The 15,943-nt window shown below is 40.0% G+C and overlaps 1 protein-coding gene and 1 pseudogene across 5 annotated transcripts in view; one reads left to right on the top strand and one right to left on the bottom strand.

The window, feature by feature from the left end:
* Nucleotides 1–4,025: 4,025 nt before the first annotated feature.
* The window catches only part of Arnt (aryl hydrocarbon receptor nuclear translocator), a 73,586-nt gene continuing 61,668 nt past the window's right edge, over nt 4,026–15,943 (top strand). For 2 of the 5 annotated variants that reach the window (XM_005414456.2, XM_005414455.2), the window contains exon 1: nt 4,026–4,276. In XM_005414456.2, coding sequence (XP_005414513.1) covers nt 4,252–4,276 — 25 coding nt within the window. In that variant the 5' untranslated portion in view covers nt 4,026–4,251. Of the gene's footprint in view, nt 4,277–11,803; nt 11,827–15,943 lie in introns of all 5 variants that reach the window. The other 3 variants (XM_005414454.2, XM_005414453.2, XM_013509931.1) reach the window with 2 other exon arrangements.
* On the bottom strand, nt 12,289–12,819 carry LOC102013888 (annotated as a pseudogene).

The following is a 15,943-nucleotide window of genomic DNA, read 5'->3' as shown; positions in this document are numbered from 1 at the left end:
ACTAGCCTGGGGAATTTGGTAAGACCCATCTCAGAAAAAAAAATGCCACATGTGGTGGCACATACCTGTAATCCTCGCACTCGGTAGGCTGAGGTAGGAAGATTACTGGGAGTTTGAGGCCAGCCTGGGATACATAAGTGCAAGGCCAGCCTGAACTATATAGTGAGACCCAGTGTCAGAAAACCAAAAATTAAAATTAAATTAAATTAAAAAATAAGGGCTCAGGATGTAGTTTAGTGCTCCTTAAGTTCAATCCACAGTACCATAAAAGAAGAAAATTTAAAGAAAAAAAGATCCTGATACCTTGTTCTTAAGATTAAAAATCATTTGCACTGCATCTGCCTCTAAAATGCAGATTTTCATAAGAACCCTTATGGGGAAGCCAGTCACTGCTGAAGTTGAATCTTCTGATTCAAGAGAAAAAGGTCCACGTCTTCAGGGTAACCAAGGGATTCTTCTTGATCAGCAAAAACTGATCTGTGCTGGCACGCAAGCAATCAGAGGGTGGATGTACTTTGACTACAACACTCAGAAGGAGTCCATCGTTCTTTTCTTCTTTGGTGCTGGGGATGGAGCGCAGGCCCCTGTGTGTGCCAAGCCACTCCTCACTTTACTTTGAGACTTTGTGAAGGAAAGAAGTCATCTTACCAGCCTGAGGAGACTGAGCATTAGACAAGGGAAGTTATTTTCTATGGGTTTTGTTTTTTGTTTTGAGATAGGGTCTCACTATGTAGTTCAGGCCTTGAACTCTTTATGTAGCCCAGGCTGTTTTTTTTCTTTTGTTTTTTTTCTTTTTTTTTTTTTTTTTTTTTTTTTTTTTTTTTTTTTTGGTGTTTTTGAGACAGGGTCTCACGATGCAGTTCAGGATGGCCTTCAGCTCACTCTGTAGCCCAGGCTGGTCTCAAACTCACAAAGATCCTCCTGCCTCAGCCTCCTGAGTGCTGGGATTACAGGCATGTGCCACCATGCCTGGCATCCCAGGCTGATTTTGAACTTGTGGTGATCCTCCTGCCTCAAGGCATGCACCACCATAGCTTATATGACTTTTTAAAAATATGCACTTAAAATAAACCCATCGTGTGTTAGCTGGGTTTCCATCACTGTTACAAAATACCTGAGGTCAAATGAATTAAAAAGAAGATGTTTTACTTGGGTCCATAGTTGGTCAGTCACATTGCTTTGGGACTGTGCCAAGACCGCAGGTCATGGTGGGGAGTGCATGGCAGAGTAAAGCTGCTCACCTCATGGTGGATGGGAAACAGAATGGAGAGGGGCCAGGATCCCGCTATTGTTCTCAAGGGTATCGCCTAGTGACCTCGCTGTTTTCCACTAGGCTGTCACACCAGATCATGTGCAGCATCAGCTGGGGAGCAAACCTTCAACACATGAGCCTCTGGACACTGAAGATCCAAACCACAACACATGACATTTAGAACTTGAAGTTCTAAGCTCAGGTTCATCAAAATACTGCTCAGCCAGGTCAGTTAAGCAAGCCCACTTCAAAGAAAAAGTTTCTATTAGTATTATCTATATTATAAAGAAAAGCCATTATTTAAAAAATTGTGACCACATCTCACCCATTATTGGCTTCCATACTTCTCTGTGAAAAAAGGACCTATCTACCTGTTTGTAAAGTTTATGCTCACTGGCTCCTATTTTACTCTTTTTGTGGTTTGAACAAAAAATTTATTGTATCTAAGTTGAATCAAAACCAGAAGAAATAGTTAATGCAAGAACCATGCCCTTTCTGCAAAGCTACAATTCCATCAGGTTGCCTCACAGCTCATAAAGTAACTCTTATCTAAATAACAAATGTAACTTGAATTCTGTAAATTGAATTTTCTTTTTTGGATTTTCTGAGACTGGGTCTCACTTTGTAGTCCAGGCTGGCCTCAAACTCACAGTGGTCCTCCTGCCTCAGCCTCCCTAATTCTGGGATTATAGGCATACATCACCATGCCTGGCTGTATAAGTTGAATTTTTAATGATAAACCAAACAGGAAGTTTCTGGTTTTCCTCATGGACCTTATACACTGTTCAGTTACAAAATCCTGACACTTCTTTCTTAATGTTAAGAATCATGGCTTTGCTCCACTACCAGTGTAGCCGTCATCTTCATCAGTGGTGTCCACTTAGAAGGCAAACATCTGTCAGCAGTCATGGAGCCAATGCTCCCTTTTCATGTTACAGATGTTTGATAATTTTGCAAGGAGCTTGTTATTTTCCTCCAAGTGAAACAGAAATGTTTGTTTTTAACACTGTAGCTATTTACATAAACATTTGTGTAAGAAAATTATTTCTACCAATTTCTTTTTCTATAAAGAGGCATGTGAGTTGATCTATTTTATCCAAAAATTTCAGTCATTGGGGTACAGTAGCACACACTTGTAATTCTAGCTATTCAGGAGGCTGAGGCAGGTGGACTGCAAGTTTGAGGCTGGGCTGGGCAATTTAGCAAGAGCAAAATTCTTTTTTTTTTTTGAAATTTTCTTTTTCGGTGCTGGGATCGAACCTGGGGCCTTGTACATGCTAGCAAAACACTCTACCATAAAATTCTCTAATTTTCACTTCAAAATATGGTTACAAAACAATTGTGTGTGGTAATGCAAGTCCACCCATAAGCCCCCAGCCCCCCCCCCCCCCCCGTTTTTTTTGAGACAGGGTCTCACTCTATAGTTTACGCTGGCCTTGAACTCACTATGCAGCCCAGGCTGGCCTCAAACTCACAGCAATCCTCTTGCCTCAGCCTTGTGAGTTCTGAAATCTCAGGCATGCGCCACAGCCTGGAAAGCCCTGTGCTCTTGGGAAGCTGAGGCAAGAGGCTCACAAGTTGAAACCCAGCTGGGGCAATTAGGGATTTAGTGAGACTGTCCAAAGTTAAGAATAAATAAAGTTCTGGATGTCTCTCAGTGTGAAGGACCTAGGTTCAATCCCCAGTCTCATAATTAACCAACCAACATGAGAGCTACCCTCTATATGTACTTCTTTTAAATGATTTTTCTTCTTTTTGGTGAATTAGAAATACAACCCAATAAATGAAATCAAAGATAAATATTTTAAAAATGCAAACAATATTCAAATTATGTTAGAATTCCTTGGCTTGCAGTATACATACGGTAAAACCTAAGAATGCAAAGATGCTCGATAGAATAATAGGAATTTTGTTGAAAAAAATTGTTTTTGGAGACAGGATCTCGCTTTGTAGTCCTCACTATGTACCTAGGCTGGCCTTCAACTCATGGCGATCCTCCTGCCTCGGTCACCCAAGCGCTGGGAGCACATGCGTGCGCAACCACACTCTTTTATTGACATTTTAATTAGATTTATACTAAACAATGTGTGAAAGACACGTGAAAAGGAGTACCTACAGTACTAAAACGGTGGCGCTAAAACGGATGGATGTAACAGGCTTCTGGCGTCAGGTTCCTTCAGTCTGCGTTTCACACCGCTACTGGACTTAACCTCTTAGTCTCTCACTTAACCTCTTTGCTTCTATTTCCTTACTTGCAAAATGGAAATACTAGTAGAATCTACTTCACAGTGTCATGAGGGTTGAACAAGTTAAAACAAATATATGTATATATAGTGGTCCGGAGTGCTAAATGCTTCCTATTTTTAGAAAATAAAATGTACTATCATCATCTTGTAACTTCTTTACTGAAATCCTGCCGCTTTGTCCCTATCACTGACCAAAGGAAGCTACCCTCTTCTTAAGATACCTTCTTCATCCACTGCCTCCAGTTTTGGCTGCCAGTACCTGACTTGGCAGATCAGAAGCGCACAGAGTATTTTACTCTACCAGCTCCTCAGAAGCCTTTCAAAAATAAGCCACTAACTCAGTCAGCTTGCGAAGTTTAGGTATTAGAATACCTAGAGAGGATTTACAAAATAAATCTTCAGTATGGAGAACAGCCCGGCAAATCCAAACCCAAAACAAACTTTTCCGCAGCTTCCTTGCTCTTCACTGACGTCACTCGGGCCCCGACCTCTGACGCGAGCGGGCGGGGCTGGGCAGGCCGACGGGGGGTGGGGTGGTGGACCCCGCCTACTCTATGGGCGGGGCCTTTCCGCAACTGGGGCCGGCATCAAGGGGGTTATCCTAGCCGCCATCTTGGATTCCGCGGTAGCGGTGGCGGCAGTAGGGCGCCGCTTCTGGGGAGTGGCTCCCCTCCACCCCCCGCGCTCGGTGTCAGCGGCTCCTCCCACTGGGGGGGGAGGCGCGGCGGCGGCAGCGGTGGCGGCATCTAGGCCATGGCGGCAACTACTGCGAACCCCGGTGAGGAGAGGGAAGACAGGGGCGCCTTAAAGGGGGAGCGGCTGAAGGGGCTGACAACTGAGCAGACCCTGGGCTGAGCGGCCGTAGCGGCGACTGGAAGCTCTGGGACTGGCTGCCGCGGCCTGGGGGTGTGGGGGAGGGGAGGGCCTGGGGGAGGGGACGGGCCCGGGGGACCTGGGGACACCCGGGGCGGACAGGGGTTGCGGGCGAGCGGGACTTGCGGCTTCCCAGCCCCCCAGTGCGGAGCAGCGGCCGCGCAGGCCGGGCGCCTGCACTCTTCGGGCGGCGTCTGGTCCTGTGATGTGGTTGTCTTTAACTCTCTGCCGGCTGACGCTCCCCAAGCCGAGGGACTGCTGGCGGGAGTGGGTCAGTTTACTTGAGAGTACTTTGGCGTCGTAAACATTGGACCACGTTGCTGTCGAGCGGAGGTGTGTGTTCCAGACACCTGAGCGTTTAGATGTTCGTGTAAAATGTGGTCTTCTATAAATACATGCTTAGGTTGTCTGGGCTTCACCTCCCCCCGCGCCCCGCCCCCTCGGGCGATACTTTGAAATTTGCTTTTACGTTTTAACAGGGCCCGGAGTGTCTTCAGCTGCTGGAGGCAGAGGTTTTTGTACAATAGTTGTGATTCAGGACAGGTCTTTCGGCAAGGACCCCAGTTTAAATCTTGTTAGGCCCACGTCGAGGCAATTCCCATTTTCAGAAAAATTTAGTTAATGCCGTTCTCTCTCTCTCTTTTTGCCATGCCATTTCTCAATGCACATTAATTTAAAAAATGTAGCCGGTCATGTCTAAGATAGAGTAAGTTGTGATGCAGGTCTAGGGAGATCAGATCTTCGAATTCGTAGTCGCAGTCCTCTTTCCACTACGTTACGGTTATTTCTCTGTGGAAAGTATTTCATTTTATGGGATCTAGCCTAGTTTGCTTATTTGACCATTCTTTTGCTAAACGAAATCTATCCTTTCCTAGAAACACTTATCGTTTATGACTTTAAAAAAATCGGAGGGAGGCAGAGGGGTGTGTAGGTGAGAGAAGGTTAGAGGTGGGAAAGAATTCCCTGCTGTCCTCAAATTGGAGTTTGATTTTCTTCATGTCTCTGAAGGCGGTATTATTTCGCAATATCAGGTGTTGATAATACAGTTGAATCACTATGAAATTTACTGTCTTTCCCCCATGTTTCTGGGAATAGAACTCTTTTAAGAAATGGTTAATCTGTCCCATGTTAGTGTCAGTTTTTTAATCTTTCAAAAGATTTTAAGGGAAAGGAAGATAAAATTAATGACTAAATTTCTCTTGGAAGAAGTGCGAGTGATAGAACAAAATTATACAGTTGGAAAAATGCTACGGAGAAAACCTGACCTTGTAGTAAAATAATCTGTCGGTGAACTAGGGGTAAATAAGATTTTAAACTGATCACACAATGTAAAATCCTTATATAATCCTAGTCAAATTTCAAAGCATTTCTTAGTAAGAAGTGGCCTGGGTAAACAAGTTTTAGTGCATATGTCAGAAGCTTTTTTCCAGCTGCGTGGGTGGGGTTACTTTGTCTTGTTTTTTTAAACAACAGTCACCAGAATGACAGTCTCTTGACCATATTTGCATTGGCTGACCAATATCACTTTAAATCTCTAAGCAGAAAATAGCATTTTTTTGATGCAGAATCCTTGTCAATAAAAAGATTTTGTTGTTGTTGTTGTTTTTTGCTTTTGGTCCTTGGCTGCTTGCTTCTGAAATTTCTAAATTTCCTTTTTTTATGTTGGATAATTCTTCCATTTCTTCTAAGTTATTCATTGCATGTTCATTACATGATAATCACATCAGAAAATGTATTTTTTCCCTTTGCCACTTTTTATCAAAGGGAAGAGATTATAGATTCATGGGTTTTTTTAGTAGCCTGTTGCGTTTTAGTAGCCTGTTCCACAGAAGGGGGAAATGTACTGTGCTCAGTGAAAAGAAATAAGTGGTTTTCAAATTCTGTGCTGCATTGTCAAGTCTTTTTTCCTTTAGACTTATTTCTTTGAGATTTTTCTACTTTGTATTTTGGCTGGAGTGAGAACTGGTTAAATCTCTCTGCAGAAGAGTTTTTCAAAAGGATTTCACTTTTCTCTCTAGGCTTTAAATGAAGTTAATCTTTAGTTAGGGTTAATAGCAATGCTTAGTCATGTTAATTGTACTTACTCTAATGGGGATCCTTTGCTGGTGGTCTCTTTAGGGACCTGGTTCCTCTACATTTTTCATTATATTTTAATATGGGGCTGGTTTAGAAGAAGATGTGGATTTGTCGTCTCTGAGTTGTGTTGAAATGATAATTCTAATGTGATGATGACTTTTTTTCTGTATGAGTTGGTAGTTCTCCATACCCTATTATTTTTTATTAATACTACTTAGCAGTGGTAAGTGGTTTTCTTGTCTGTGGATATTAACAGTGTCAAGATTAACACTTTAAATTGGATTTGTAGGTTGCAGTACATTGACTAAGGGACTAGTTGGCAAAAGACTAGGTTTTGATTTGATTTATAAGTAAATGTTCAAACCTGAGATGTGAACTAGTTTGTAGTGTTATTTTTTCCTCCCTTAATTCTGTTATTCTCATTAGCAGAGAAATCATTGTATGTACTGTTGTTTTTTGTTGTTATTTGAGCCAGGTCCTAGGTATGTACAATTTATTAAGTACATTGTGTTGCTGATGGAGAATGTGGTAGAGGGCAAAGGAGGGAACACTGGGTATGTAAGGTTGATACTTAAGCACAAAGTTGCTTTTTACATAATTTTCAATGATATAAATTATAGTTTTAAGCAACAGTTAACAAAATTCCAATCTGTGGATCGAACTCAGGACCTCCAGCACGCTAGGCAAGTGATCTACCACTGAGCTATGTCCCCTGCTCTTAATTTTTTCATTTTGAGCAGAATCTCATCATGTTGTCCTGGTTGGCCTCGAATTTGTGATCCTCTTGCCTTTGCATCCCAGGTAGCTAGGACTACAGGTGTATGCTTACCATACCTAGCTCTCAAAATTCTTGCCCATTACCTTCATACACCTTTTTCAGATATGGGAAAATAGAAATTCAGGCAGTACAGAATTAAGTGTTCAGCTGGGGGTGGTGGTGCACACCTGAATCACAGCACTCAGGAGGCTGAGGCAGGAGGATTCCCTTGAGTTTTAGGCCAGCCTGGGCTATATAGTGAGTTCAAGACCACCCTGAAGTACCTAGCAAGACCCTGTTCCAAAAAAAGAAAAAAAACAAAAAATTAAGTTGTCAAGATACTTTTTATAAATTATATTTTACTGCAAAAGATCCTTCAAAAATAATGAAACGTATTTTACTAACTCAGCAATAGAAATACAATCAACATTTTAAAAAAGGAATCTCAGTCCTCGTACTTTTTATGCAGTGGGTTTGTGGTACTAACATGAATCTTCTGCATTTTCCTAGAATTAAGAAGACAGTTCTGCATTCTTGGAACTTTTGTTGTCATTTTGAAATAGCAATCTTAGCTTAGTTTTTGGCCTTTCAGTTCTCTTCCCATTCAAAAAGTCCACTAAGAGATGAGACATTGCTTTGTTGCCTTATGGATTTTTTTTTTTTTTTTTTTTGGTTTTTCTCTGGTACCGGGAACCGAACTCACAACCTTGCGCTTGTCAGGCAGGCGCTTTTGCTGCTGAGCTAAATCCCCAGCCTGCCTTATGGATATTTTGTAGAAGCATTTTGTGGTTCTCTGTTATGGATGACTTTCTCCCAAGGCGGTAACAGTAGGAATTTCCACATGTCAAATAGTGGTTGATCTTCACAAATTCAGTTACAACATTCAAAAGCAAACTGAACTTTTTTTTTTTTTAGCTTACTTAGGTCCTAATATCTTGGAGTTTTTTACTTCTAAAACTAGTAAAATTTGAGCCCTTCATATGGAAACTTTTTGGAGTCATTGTTTTCTGCCCAGACTAATTAAAAGATACATTTAAAATGTAAAAACACTGTATTATAGTCCTGGAAAGAGGTGTAAGAATAAAATTTCTGTCAGCGCTACCCAGTGTTTCTGTGGTTATATAGCAGATTTCATTTAGACATAACAGCCAGAGAACACATTTAGTTCTTTTTTTGTTGTTTTTTTGGTACCAGGAATCTAACTCATGACCTTGCACTTACCAGGTGGGCACTGTACCGCTGAGCTATATCCTCTGTCCAGGAGAACGCATGTAAAGTCCCTTTGAAAATGTGGATCCTGAATTCAGTGAACATGCCTGCTTATAGGCCTTGTTTGTTCATCTATCTTTTTTTGTTTGTTTTGTTCTTTTTGAGACAGGGTCTTGGCTGTGTAGTTTAGGCTGGCCTTGAACTCACTGTGTAGCCCAGGTTGGCCTCAAACTTGCAATGATCCCCCTGCCTCAGCCTCCCAGGTGCTGGGAATATAGGTGTGTGCTATCATATCCACTCTCATCCATCTGTTTTTAGAGAATGCTACCTTCTGTGCCATGATGACTTCAGTAAATAGACATTAGTGAATGTTCAGATTTGGGATTTGTTCTGATTTACATATAGGTAAACAAAACCAGAGAAAGGAATGGACACATTCATTAAACACTTAGTAATTTCTCTGTATACCAGCATATACTTTCTAATTTTGTCAGTCTCTATATTAGAAAATATCTCCCATTTTTCAGATAAATTCTTTAAATTTATCTCTTTCATCATTTTTTCCTTGTTTTTTTTCCCCTTCTCATTTTCACTGTAGTTGACTAGACAAAGTAAGGTTATGGCTTCATCCATATAATTAGAACAGAAGCTCCATGGGAATGCTTGTTTTCTTTATTCATCATAGCATGCTGGTGCTTACAGTGATGCCTGGTGTATAGGACTGGAGTAGTAGTGTATAGGATTGGAGTTCAGTTAATGTTCATTGAATAAATGGGCAAATGTAAGACCTAGCATTGGAGATTTTCCATTGAAAGGAAAATACCTTTAAAAGGTATTTGGCATCAGGAATTATGATATAGCTGTATAATTATAATAACTGTAACAATAATTCCTAACATTTATTGATAATGTGGCAGCTGTTCTAAGTTAATCCTTGTATATTTGATCTCATTTAATCTTTATATCAGTCTTAAATCAATAGTATTATCCTTTTTTACAGATAAGAAAACTAAGGTACAGAGTAACTTTAAGTAACTTTTTTGATGCTGTATAGCTAGTTGGAGGTAATGACAAGCTTTGATTGCTGGCACTCAGCATTCTTCTTTTTTTTGAGACAGCATCCTTTTTTGCTATGCAGCTCAGGCGGACCTCAGACTCACAGTGACCTTCCCACCTCCACCTCAAATGCTGGTATTACAGGTGTGTGCCATCACACCTGGCTAGCATTGTGAATTGCTAAGTGTAGGACTTTATCCTTTGTGATTTTTAAAAATTTCCATATTTATTTAATTCACTGGAAAATTAAAAATTGCTGAGCTAAAAGACAAAATTTCAAAACAAGAAAATAGGAGGGTAACAATGATTAATACATTGCATATTACTATCTTTAAATTAGTTACTCAGAGTGTAAGATATAGGCATTTAATTGTCCAAACAATATTAGTACAAACCTTTCTTTTCAGTGAACTAAGAGAAATTAGTAGTATAACTGTCTTAACTTTGCTTTTCCCTTCCTTCTTTTCTACTTTCTCCTATCCCAGTTTCTCTTTCCTTTTGAACAGTTTCTTCTCATTTCACAATATCTGTTGTACATTTTGAATCTTATTTACCCTTTCAGCTTCTAACACTAGGGAGACAATACAATGTTTATATATGTGAGTCTGATTTATTTCACTTATGAGTGTAGACTTGAGTTGCATCCATTTACCTATAAAAATCTCCAGTTTATCCTTCTTTATGCCTGAATAGTACTGCATTGTATAAAAAGACCACATCTTTTTTACCCATTCCTCGGTTAGGGGGCATTTGGGTTGTTTCCAAGATCTATTACAAATTGTGTTGCTATAAACATGGGTACACATATATCGCTGTGGTATGATGTTTTAAATTTTTCTGGGAAGATACCCATTAGGAGAATAGCTGGGTCAGATGGGACTTCTAGTCCTAGTTTTTTAAGGAATCTCCACACTGAGTTCCACAGTGGTGACACTAGTCTGCACTCCCACCAGCAGTGGAGAAGGGTTCCTTTTTTCCCACATCCCCACCAGCATTTGTTATTGATTGATTTCTTGATAATAGCCATTCTTTCCTGGGTGAGATAGAATCTCAGCATTGTTTTAATTTGCATCTCTCAAATGACCAGTGATGTTGAACATTTTTTCACATATTTATTTGCTGTTTGTACTTCTTCATCTGAAAAGTGTGTATTCATCTCAGATGCCCATTTTTGGATTGAATCTCTAAATTTGGGAGGTCTGGGCCTGAGACGTAGCTCAGTGGCACAAGTGCCTGCCTGGCAAGTACAAGGTCTCAAGTTCGAGTGCTGGTACCAAAAAAAAAGAGAAAAAAAATTTGGGATTTCTGATTTTTTTTTTGAGTTTTTTAATATGTTCTCAGTAGTATTCTTTGTTTGAGGAACAACTGGCAAACATTTTTTCCCCCATTGTGGGTTGTCTCTTCACTCTGTTGGTGGTTTCTCTTGCTGTGCAAAAGCTTTTTAATACAGTAAGATCCCAGTTGTTGATTCTTTGTGATAGTTCCTGTGTGATCAAGGTTTTATTCATAAAGTTTGCCTACACCAGTGTCTTCAAGAGTTTTACCTATTCTGTCTTCCAGCAGATTTAATGTTTTTGTTTTAATTTTAGATCTTCGGTCTATTTTAAATTTAGTTTAGTGCATGGTGAAAGATGTGGGTCAAGTTTTAATCTTTGGCATGAGCAGAGCCAGTTTTTCCAGCACCATTTATTAAAAAGGCTATAATATGTTCGGCACCTTTGTCAAAGATAAGGTGGCTGAGTATGTCTGGGGTTGTTTTTGCATCTTCTAATCTGTTCTATTGATCCTTGGGTCTGTGTTTTTTGCCAGTATCACATTGTTTTTAATACAGTAGCTTTATAGTATATTTTTAAGTTGGCAATTGTGATGTCCCCTGTCTTGCCTTTGTTTTTTGTTATTATTATTTTTTCTCCTGGGACTGAGTATCTTTATTAAATAAACAGGTAAATGGCAGCACAAATCAGCAATAATTTTGCAAGAAGTAGGGACAAGTTGTAGGGTCAAATGGCAGCTGTTCATTTCATAGTCTTAAAGTAGTTGAAGAACTGGGCCTAAGGTCCGCTGATCAGTATTATCTATTGCAAATACAGGAGGGCGAGACTAAAATACTAAAGACCAAACACTATCCCCTTTAGAAGACTTAATCAAAACCTTACAAATTATTGCAGCAGTCAGCAAGATTCTTAAGATTTGAAATCTGATTTTTTGCAGCAAGTTGTCGACCCAGACAGGAGCAAGTTGTAAAGTGACTAGGCTAAAGGTATACTCTTGAAAAAGAAAAACCTTCACTATTTCTGAAATGATTTAATACTTTCCCCTATTTTCATTTTCTAGGAGTTTCCTCTTGCATTGTACCTGTGAGTACCCCAATTTCTCTGGGAGAAAAGAATGTGTTACAAAAAGGAACAGAATTGAAAAAGCAAGAGTCCTATCATCTTAGCCTTTTAGAAATCTTGTTTTGTGGCAAGTCATGTCAAATTAAAACTTGCAAGATTTTTGTGAACCCTTTAAGAATTATTTATGTTTACTGGCCTGGAGCAAAAAATTAGGAAGGTTTGAGCAATCTTTGAAGCTGATTAAAATGGAATTTCAAAAAAATCAGCCTTCCATTTTGCACTATTTACGACTCCTTGGAGCCCCATAAGGACTACTTTCTGAAGTTGACGATCCCAGGGTGGGAGTGTGGTGCAGCCCCTGGCACCCAATATGCCATTGCTTGAGCCCCTATTTTGTGGCTTGAGGGCTTTTGAAAGAAATGGAGTAAATAGATAAAGAGATGAATAAATACATACCTACGTACATACATACATCCATACAACTCAGCAGGCAAATTCATCAGCACCACCAACACAACAGAGGGAAGCGAACAAGATTAAAATGGTAAGGGATAGAAGGAAGGAGGTGGAAAGGGAAGACGACGAGTAGGGCAAGGTGGTGGGAGAGAGAAGTCTTGGCCTTAGAGCAAGTCCAGTTCAAAGGAGTGGATGCTGGCATGGGAGCTCTCCAGAAGTTGAAGGTGCTGTACTCAGGGAGGAGATCACCTTCAGGGTTTTTCTCCAGCTCTGCTCCAGTTGCTTGCCCAGTCATTTTGCCCACGCTGCTGTCCTTGCTCTTGTAGGTGGGTATATCGGACAGACCCAGGCCTTCCAGCTCAGACAGATCCAATTCCGGAATGGGCATCCTCCAGAAGAGAAAGGAGCTGTTCTGGCTACTCATGGGGTTCCTCATATTTTCCTGTTATCAGTGAATTACTAGCGCCTTCCAGAGATGGAGGGAATACTTCAGGGTCTCAGGATCTGCTCCGAGCGGGAGAAAAAGGAAGCCGTTGGGGCTTTGATGGCTTTGTCTTCTCGCACCCTCGCCTTCTTCAGTGACTCAGTCTGCCAGATCAGTCTTGCCTTGCCTTCGTTGCCCAGGTTTTGCTCCTGAGGCATTTTATTTACACAAAAACAAAAGGTTCTGTTAAAAGAACTAAAAATGAGAAAGAAATGAGAGAAGAGGTGTTAAGGATTGCTGTTTTATGTAGCAAACCTACAAAATTAAGTCTTTAAATAAATGCACTGTAAATTTTGATTAAAATCACTTTAAATTAACACATACTTTTTTAAACAAAAAGACCTAGGATAGGTATGATATCCACCTGGGTAAGGATTAAGTAAATTTGATAAAATTACTGTTTTTGTATTTCCTGTTAGCTTATAAAAATTAATAAAAATATGCAATTTTTCTTATCCTGTATTTAAATAATTGGACCAGTAAGAGTTTAAAAAACATATGTTTGAGTAATATTTAACGTATGTATATCCTTACTGATAGTATTTTCACATATGTTGCCTGCCTAATTTTTGTATCTTTCATGACTCTCACAGTTTTTCTAATTCTCCAGGCTGGGCATCAAATATAGTAGTGTTTGGATTTTTATGTTTATGTGTTTACCCAGGTGGATATCATACCTATTTGGTAAATAAAATGCCTCAGGAGCAAAACCTGCATTTCCAGAGTAAAAGGGCCAGACTAGTGGATGAAAACACTACCATATCAGGATGCATTATGCTGAAATTTAAGCACTAGACACAAAGGTAATAAGTACCCTGCATAGTTCAGAGAGAAAAATTGGTCATATTCTGTCTTATTTGTCTTGTTGCTGAGAAGATACTTAACACCCAAAGTTAAGGGAGGAAAGGTTTATTTGGCTCATAGTCTGTAGAGGTTTCAGTGCATAGTCAGCTGGCTCCAAAGCAGGGCGGCATGGCAGAGTGGTATCGCAGAAGAGAAACAGGTCATGGCAGGCAGAAGGCAGCAAGAAGCCAGCTATAAGCAACAAGCAGTGATAACCGCAGCTGTCTTTTAATCCGTTAAATCCTGTCCAGGCTACCCACTCTGAGGGGTAGCACTCACACCCAAGGTGGGGCACCCTTAATCCTAGCATTGTACCATGAATCAATCCCAGTATCACATCCTTGATCTCAGCATCACACACGCTAGATCCAGCTACCTATGAACAGCCCCACCTATGACTGCATGAGGCTTTGGGGGGACATCTAGACACAAGCCATAGCACATTCAAAAGAACCAGGAATTTACAGTAACAACAGTAACAACAACAGTAACAAAGAATCAAATCAAATTGACCTTGCTTCTGATTAGTCACACCCAAATGTAGAAGACAGTGCAACAATGTCTTAAAATTCTGAGGGAAAATAATTTCCAGTTTAGAATTCCTATCCAGGCAAACTATCACTGCAGTAGAACAGGTATTTCCATTCATCCGAGGTCTCCCTTACACCTTTCCATAGGAACCTACTAGAGAATGTGCTCTACCATTAAGAGAAAGTAAAGAATGAACTTGGAAATATGGAACATAGAAAGGAGGCAGTAAACACAGAAGAGTGGAGCATCCGGTTTATGTTCTCTGGGGAGTAAATCTTTTGGCAGGCTCTGGGAGGAAGGGGAGATCTTTTTTTACTCTTAGAAAAATGAAACTCTGTAGCCATTAAAAAAGTTAACTCCCCATGTCCTTTCTCTTGGTGTTTGGCAACCACTATTCTATTGTCTGAGTTTCATAATTGTCAGGTCTAATGTTTAGGTCTTCAATACATTTTGAATCAGTTTTTCTATATCATAAGGTAAGGTACAATTTCATTCTTCTGTGTGTAGCTCTGTAGTTTTTCTGCACCATTTGTTGTAAAGACCGTTCTGTTATCATTGAGTGCTCTTGGCACCCAAGTTGAGAAGCATTTGGCCTTATCTATGAGGAATTTTTTCTTGACTCTGTTCTCTTGGCTCCATTGGCCTCTATGTTGTGTATTTTGCTGACACTTTCTATTATTTGAGCTTTATGATGCCTTATTTTAGTGATGGTATTTCAGTTCACTCCTTGCCTCCCTCTCCCTCTCCTCTGTCTCTCATTTTCTTTTGCTTTTGTTTTGTGATCCTGGAGATCAAACTCAGGGCTTCACATATTCTTGGCTGAACTATAGCTGCAGCCCTTTCAGTACTTTGTTTGTCCAGTAGTAAAAGTGCCATGCATTAAATAGAATTATAAATACTTTTTTTTTTTTTTTTTGTCTTTTTGAGACAGGGTTTCATGATATAGTTCAGGCTGGCCTTGAACTCACTTTGTAGGCCTCCAACTTGCAATAATCCTCCTGTCTCAACCTCGTGAGTGCTGGGGCTATAGGCATATACCACCATACCTGGCTTTAGATAGAATTAATAGGGCCGGGGATATAAGGGCACAGTGCATGCCTGGCAGTGCAAGGTCCTGAGTTCGATTTCCAGTACCTTCCCCAAAAAGGAAAAAAAAAGTCAAAACAGCTGTGAAAGATAAACATTTTGAATCAGTTCAGGACATCAAAGGAGCTGGGGCAGCACAACTAATGAAAAAAAAGACTTCTAGAACTGCTTCATAAAGTGACAAGAATAATGGGATAGGTGTATTCAAAGTAAGTATTTTTTTTTTTTTTTTTGAGACAGAGTCTCACTGTGTAGTTCAGGCTGGTCTGCCTCAACCTCCCAAGTGCTGGGATTACAGCTGTGCACCACCATACCCAGCCCTAAGTGAATAGGAACATTTTGAGAGGGGTTAATGGCAATGTATCTTTTATCGTAATACTTAAAAAAAAGAAGTAAACATTCATTCGCACCTTGTATATACAAAAAGTGTATACACCCTTTTGTTTTTCTTTTCCTGAAGTGTATATACATTTTTTTGTGTGGACTCTGTATATATATGTGAGTTTGTTTTTTTTGGCCATTGAACTCAGCACCTCACATGTGTTAGGCAGGTACTTTACCACTCAACTATATCCCAGCCCTTTTAAATTAAAAAAATTTTTTTTACACCAATACTTCATATTTTGCCCAAAGAATAGATCCTAGTAGTAAGTGCAAAGTGCAAAATCAGATGACCAAAAAATGCTGAACAAACAGCATTAATATACAAAATACTGTATTACTGATCTAGTAACAGAT

This window comes from Chinchilla lanigera, unplaced genomic scaffold (assembly GCF_000276665.1).
Source record: "Chinchilla lanigera isolate Chin_1 unplaced genomic scaffold, ChiLan1.0 scaffold00187, whole genome shotgun sequence".
Classification (NCBI taxonomy): domain Eukaryota; kingdom Metazoa; phylum Chordata; class Mammalia; order Rodentia; family Chinchillidae; genus Chinchilla; species Chinchilla lanigera.
The sequence above is the reverse complement of the archived record's forward strand: the minus strand, read 5'-3'. Positions and strand labels throughout refer to the sequence as shown.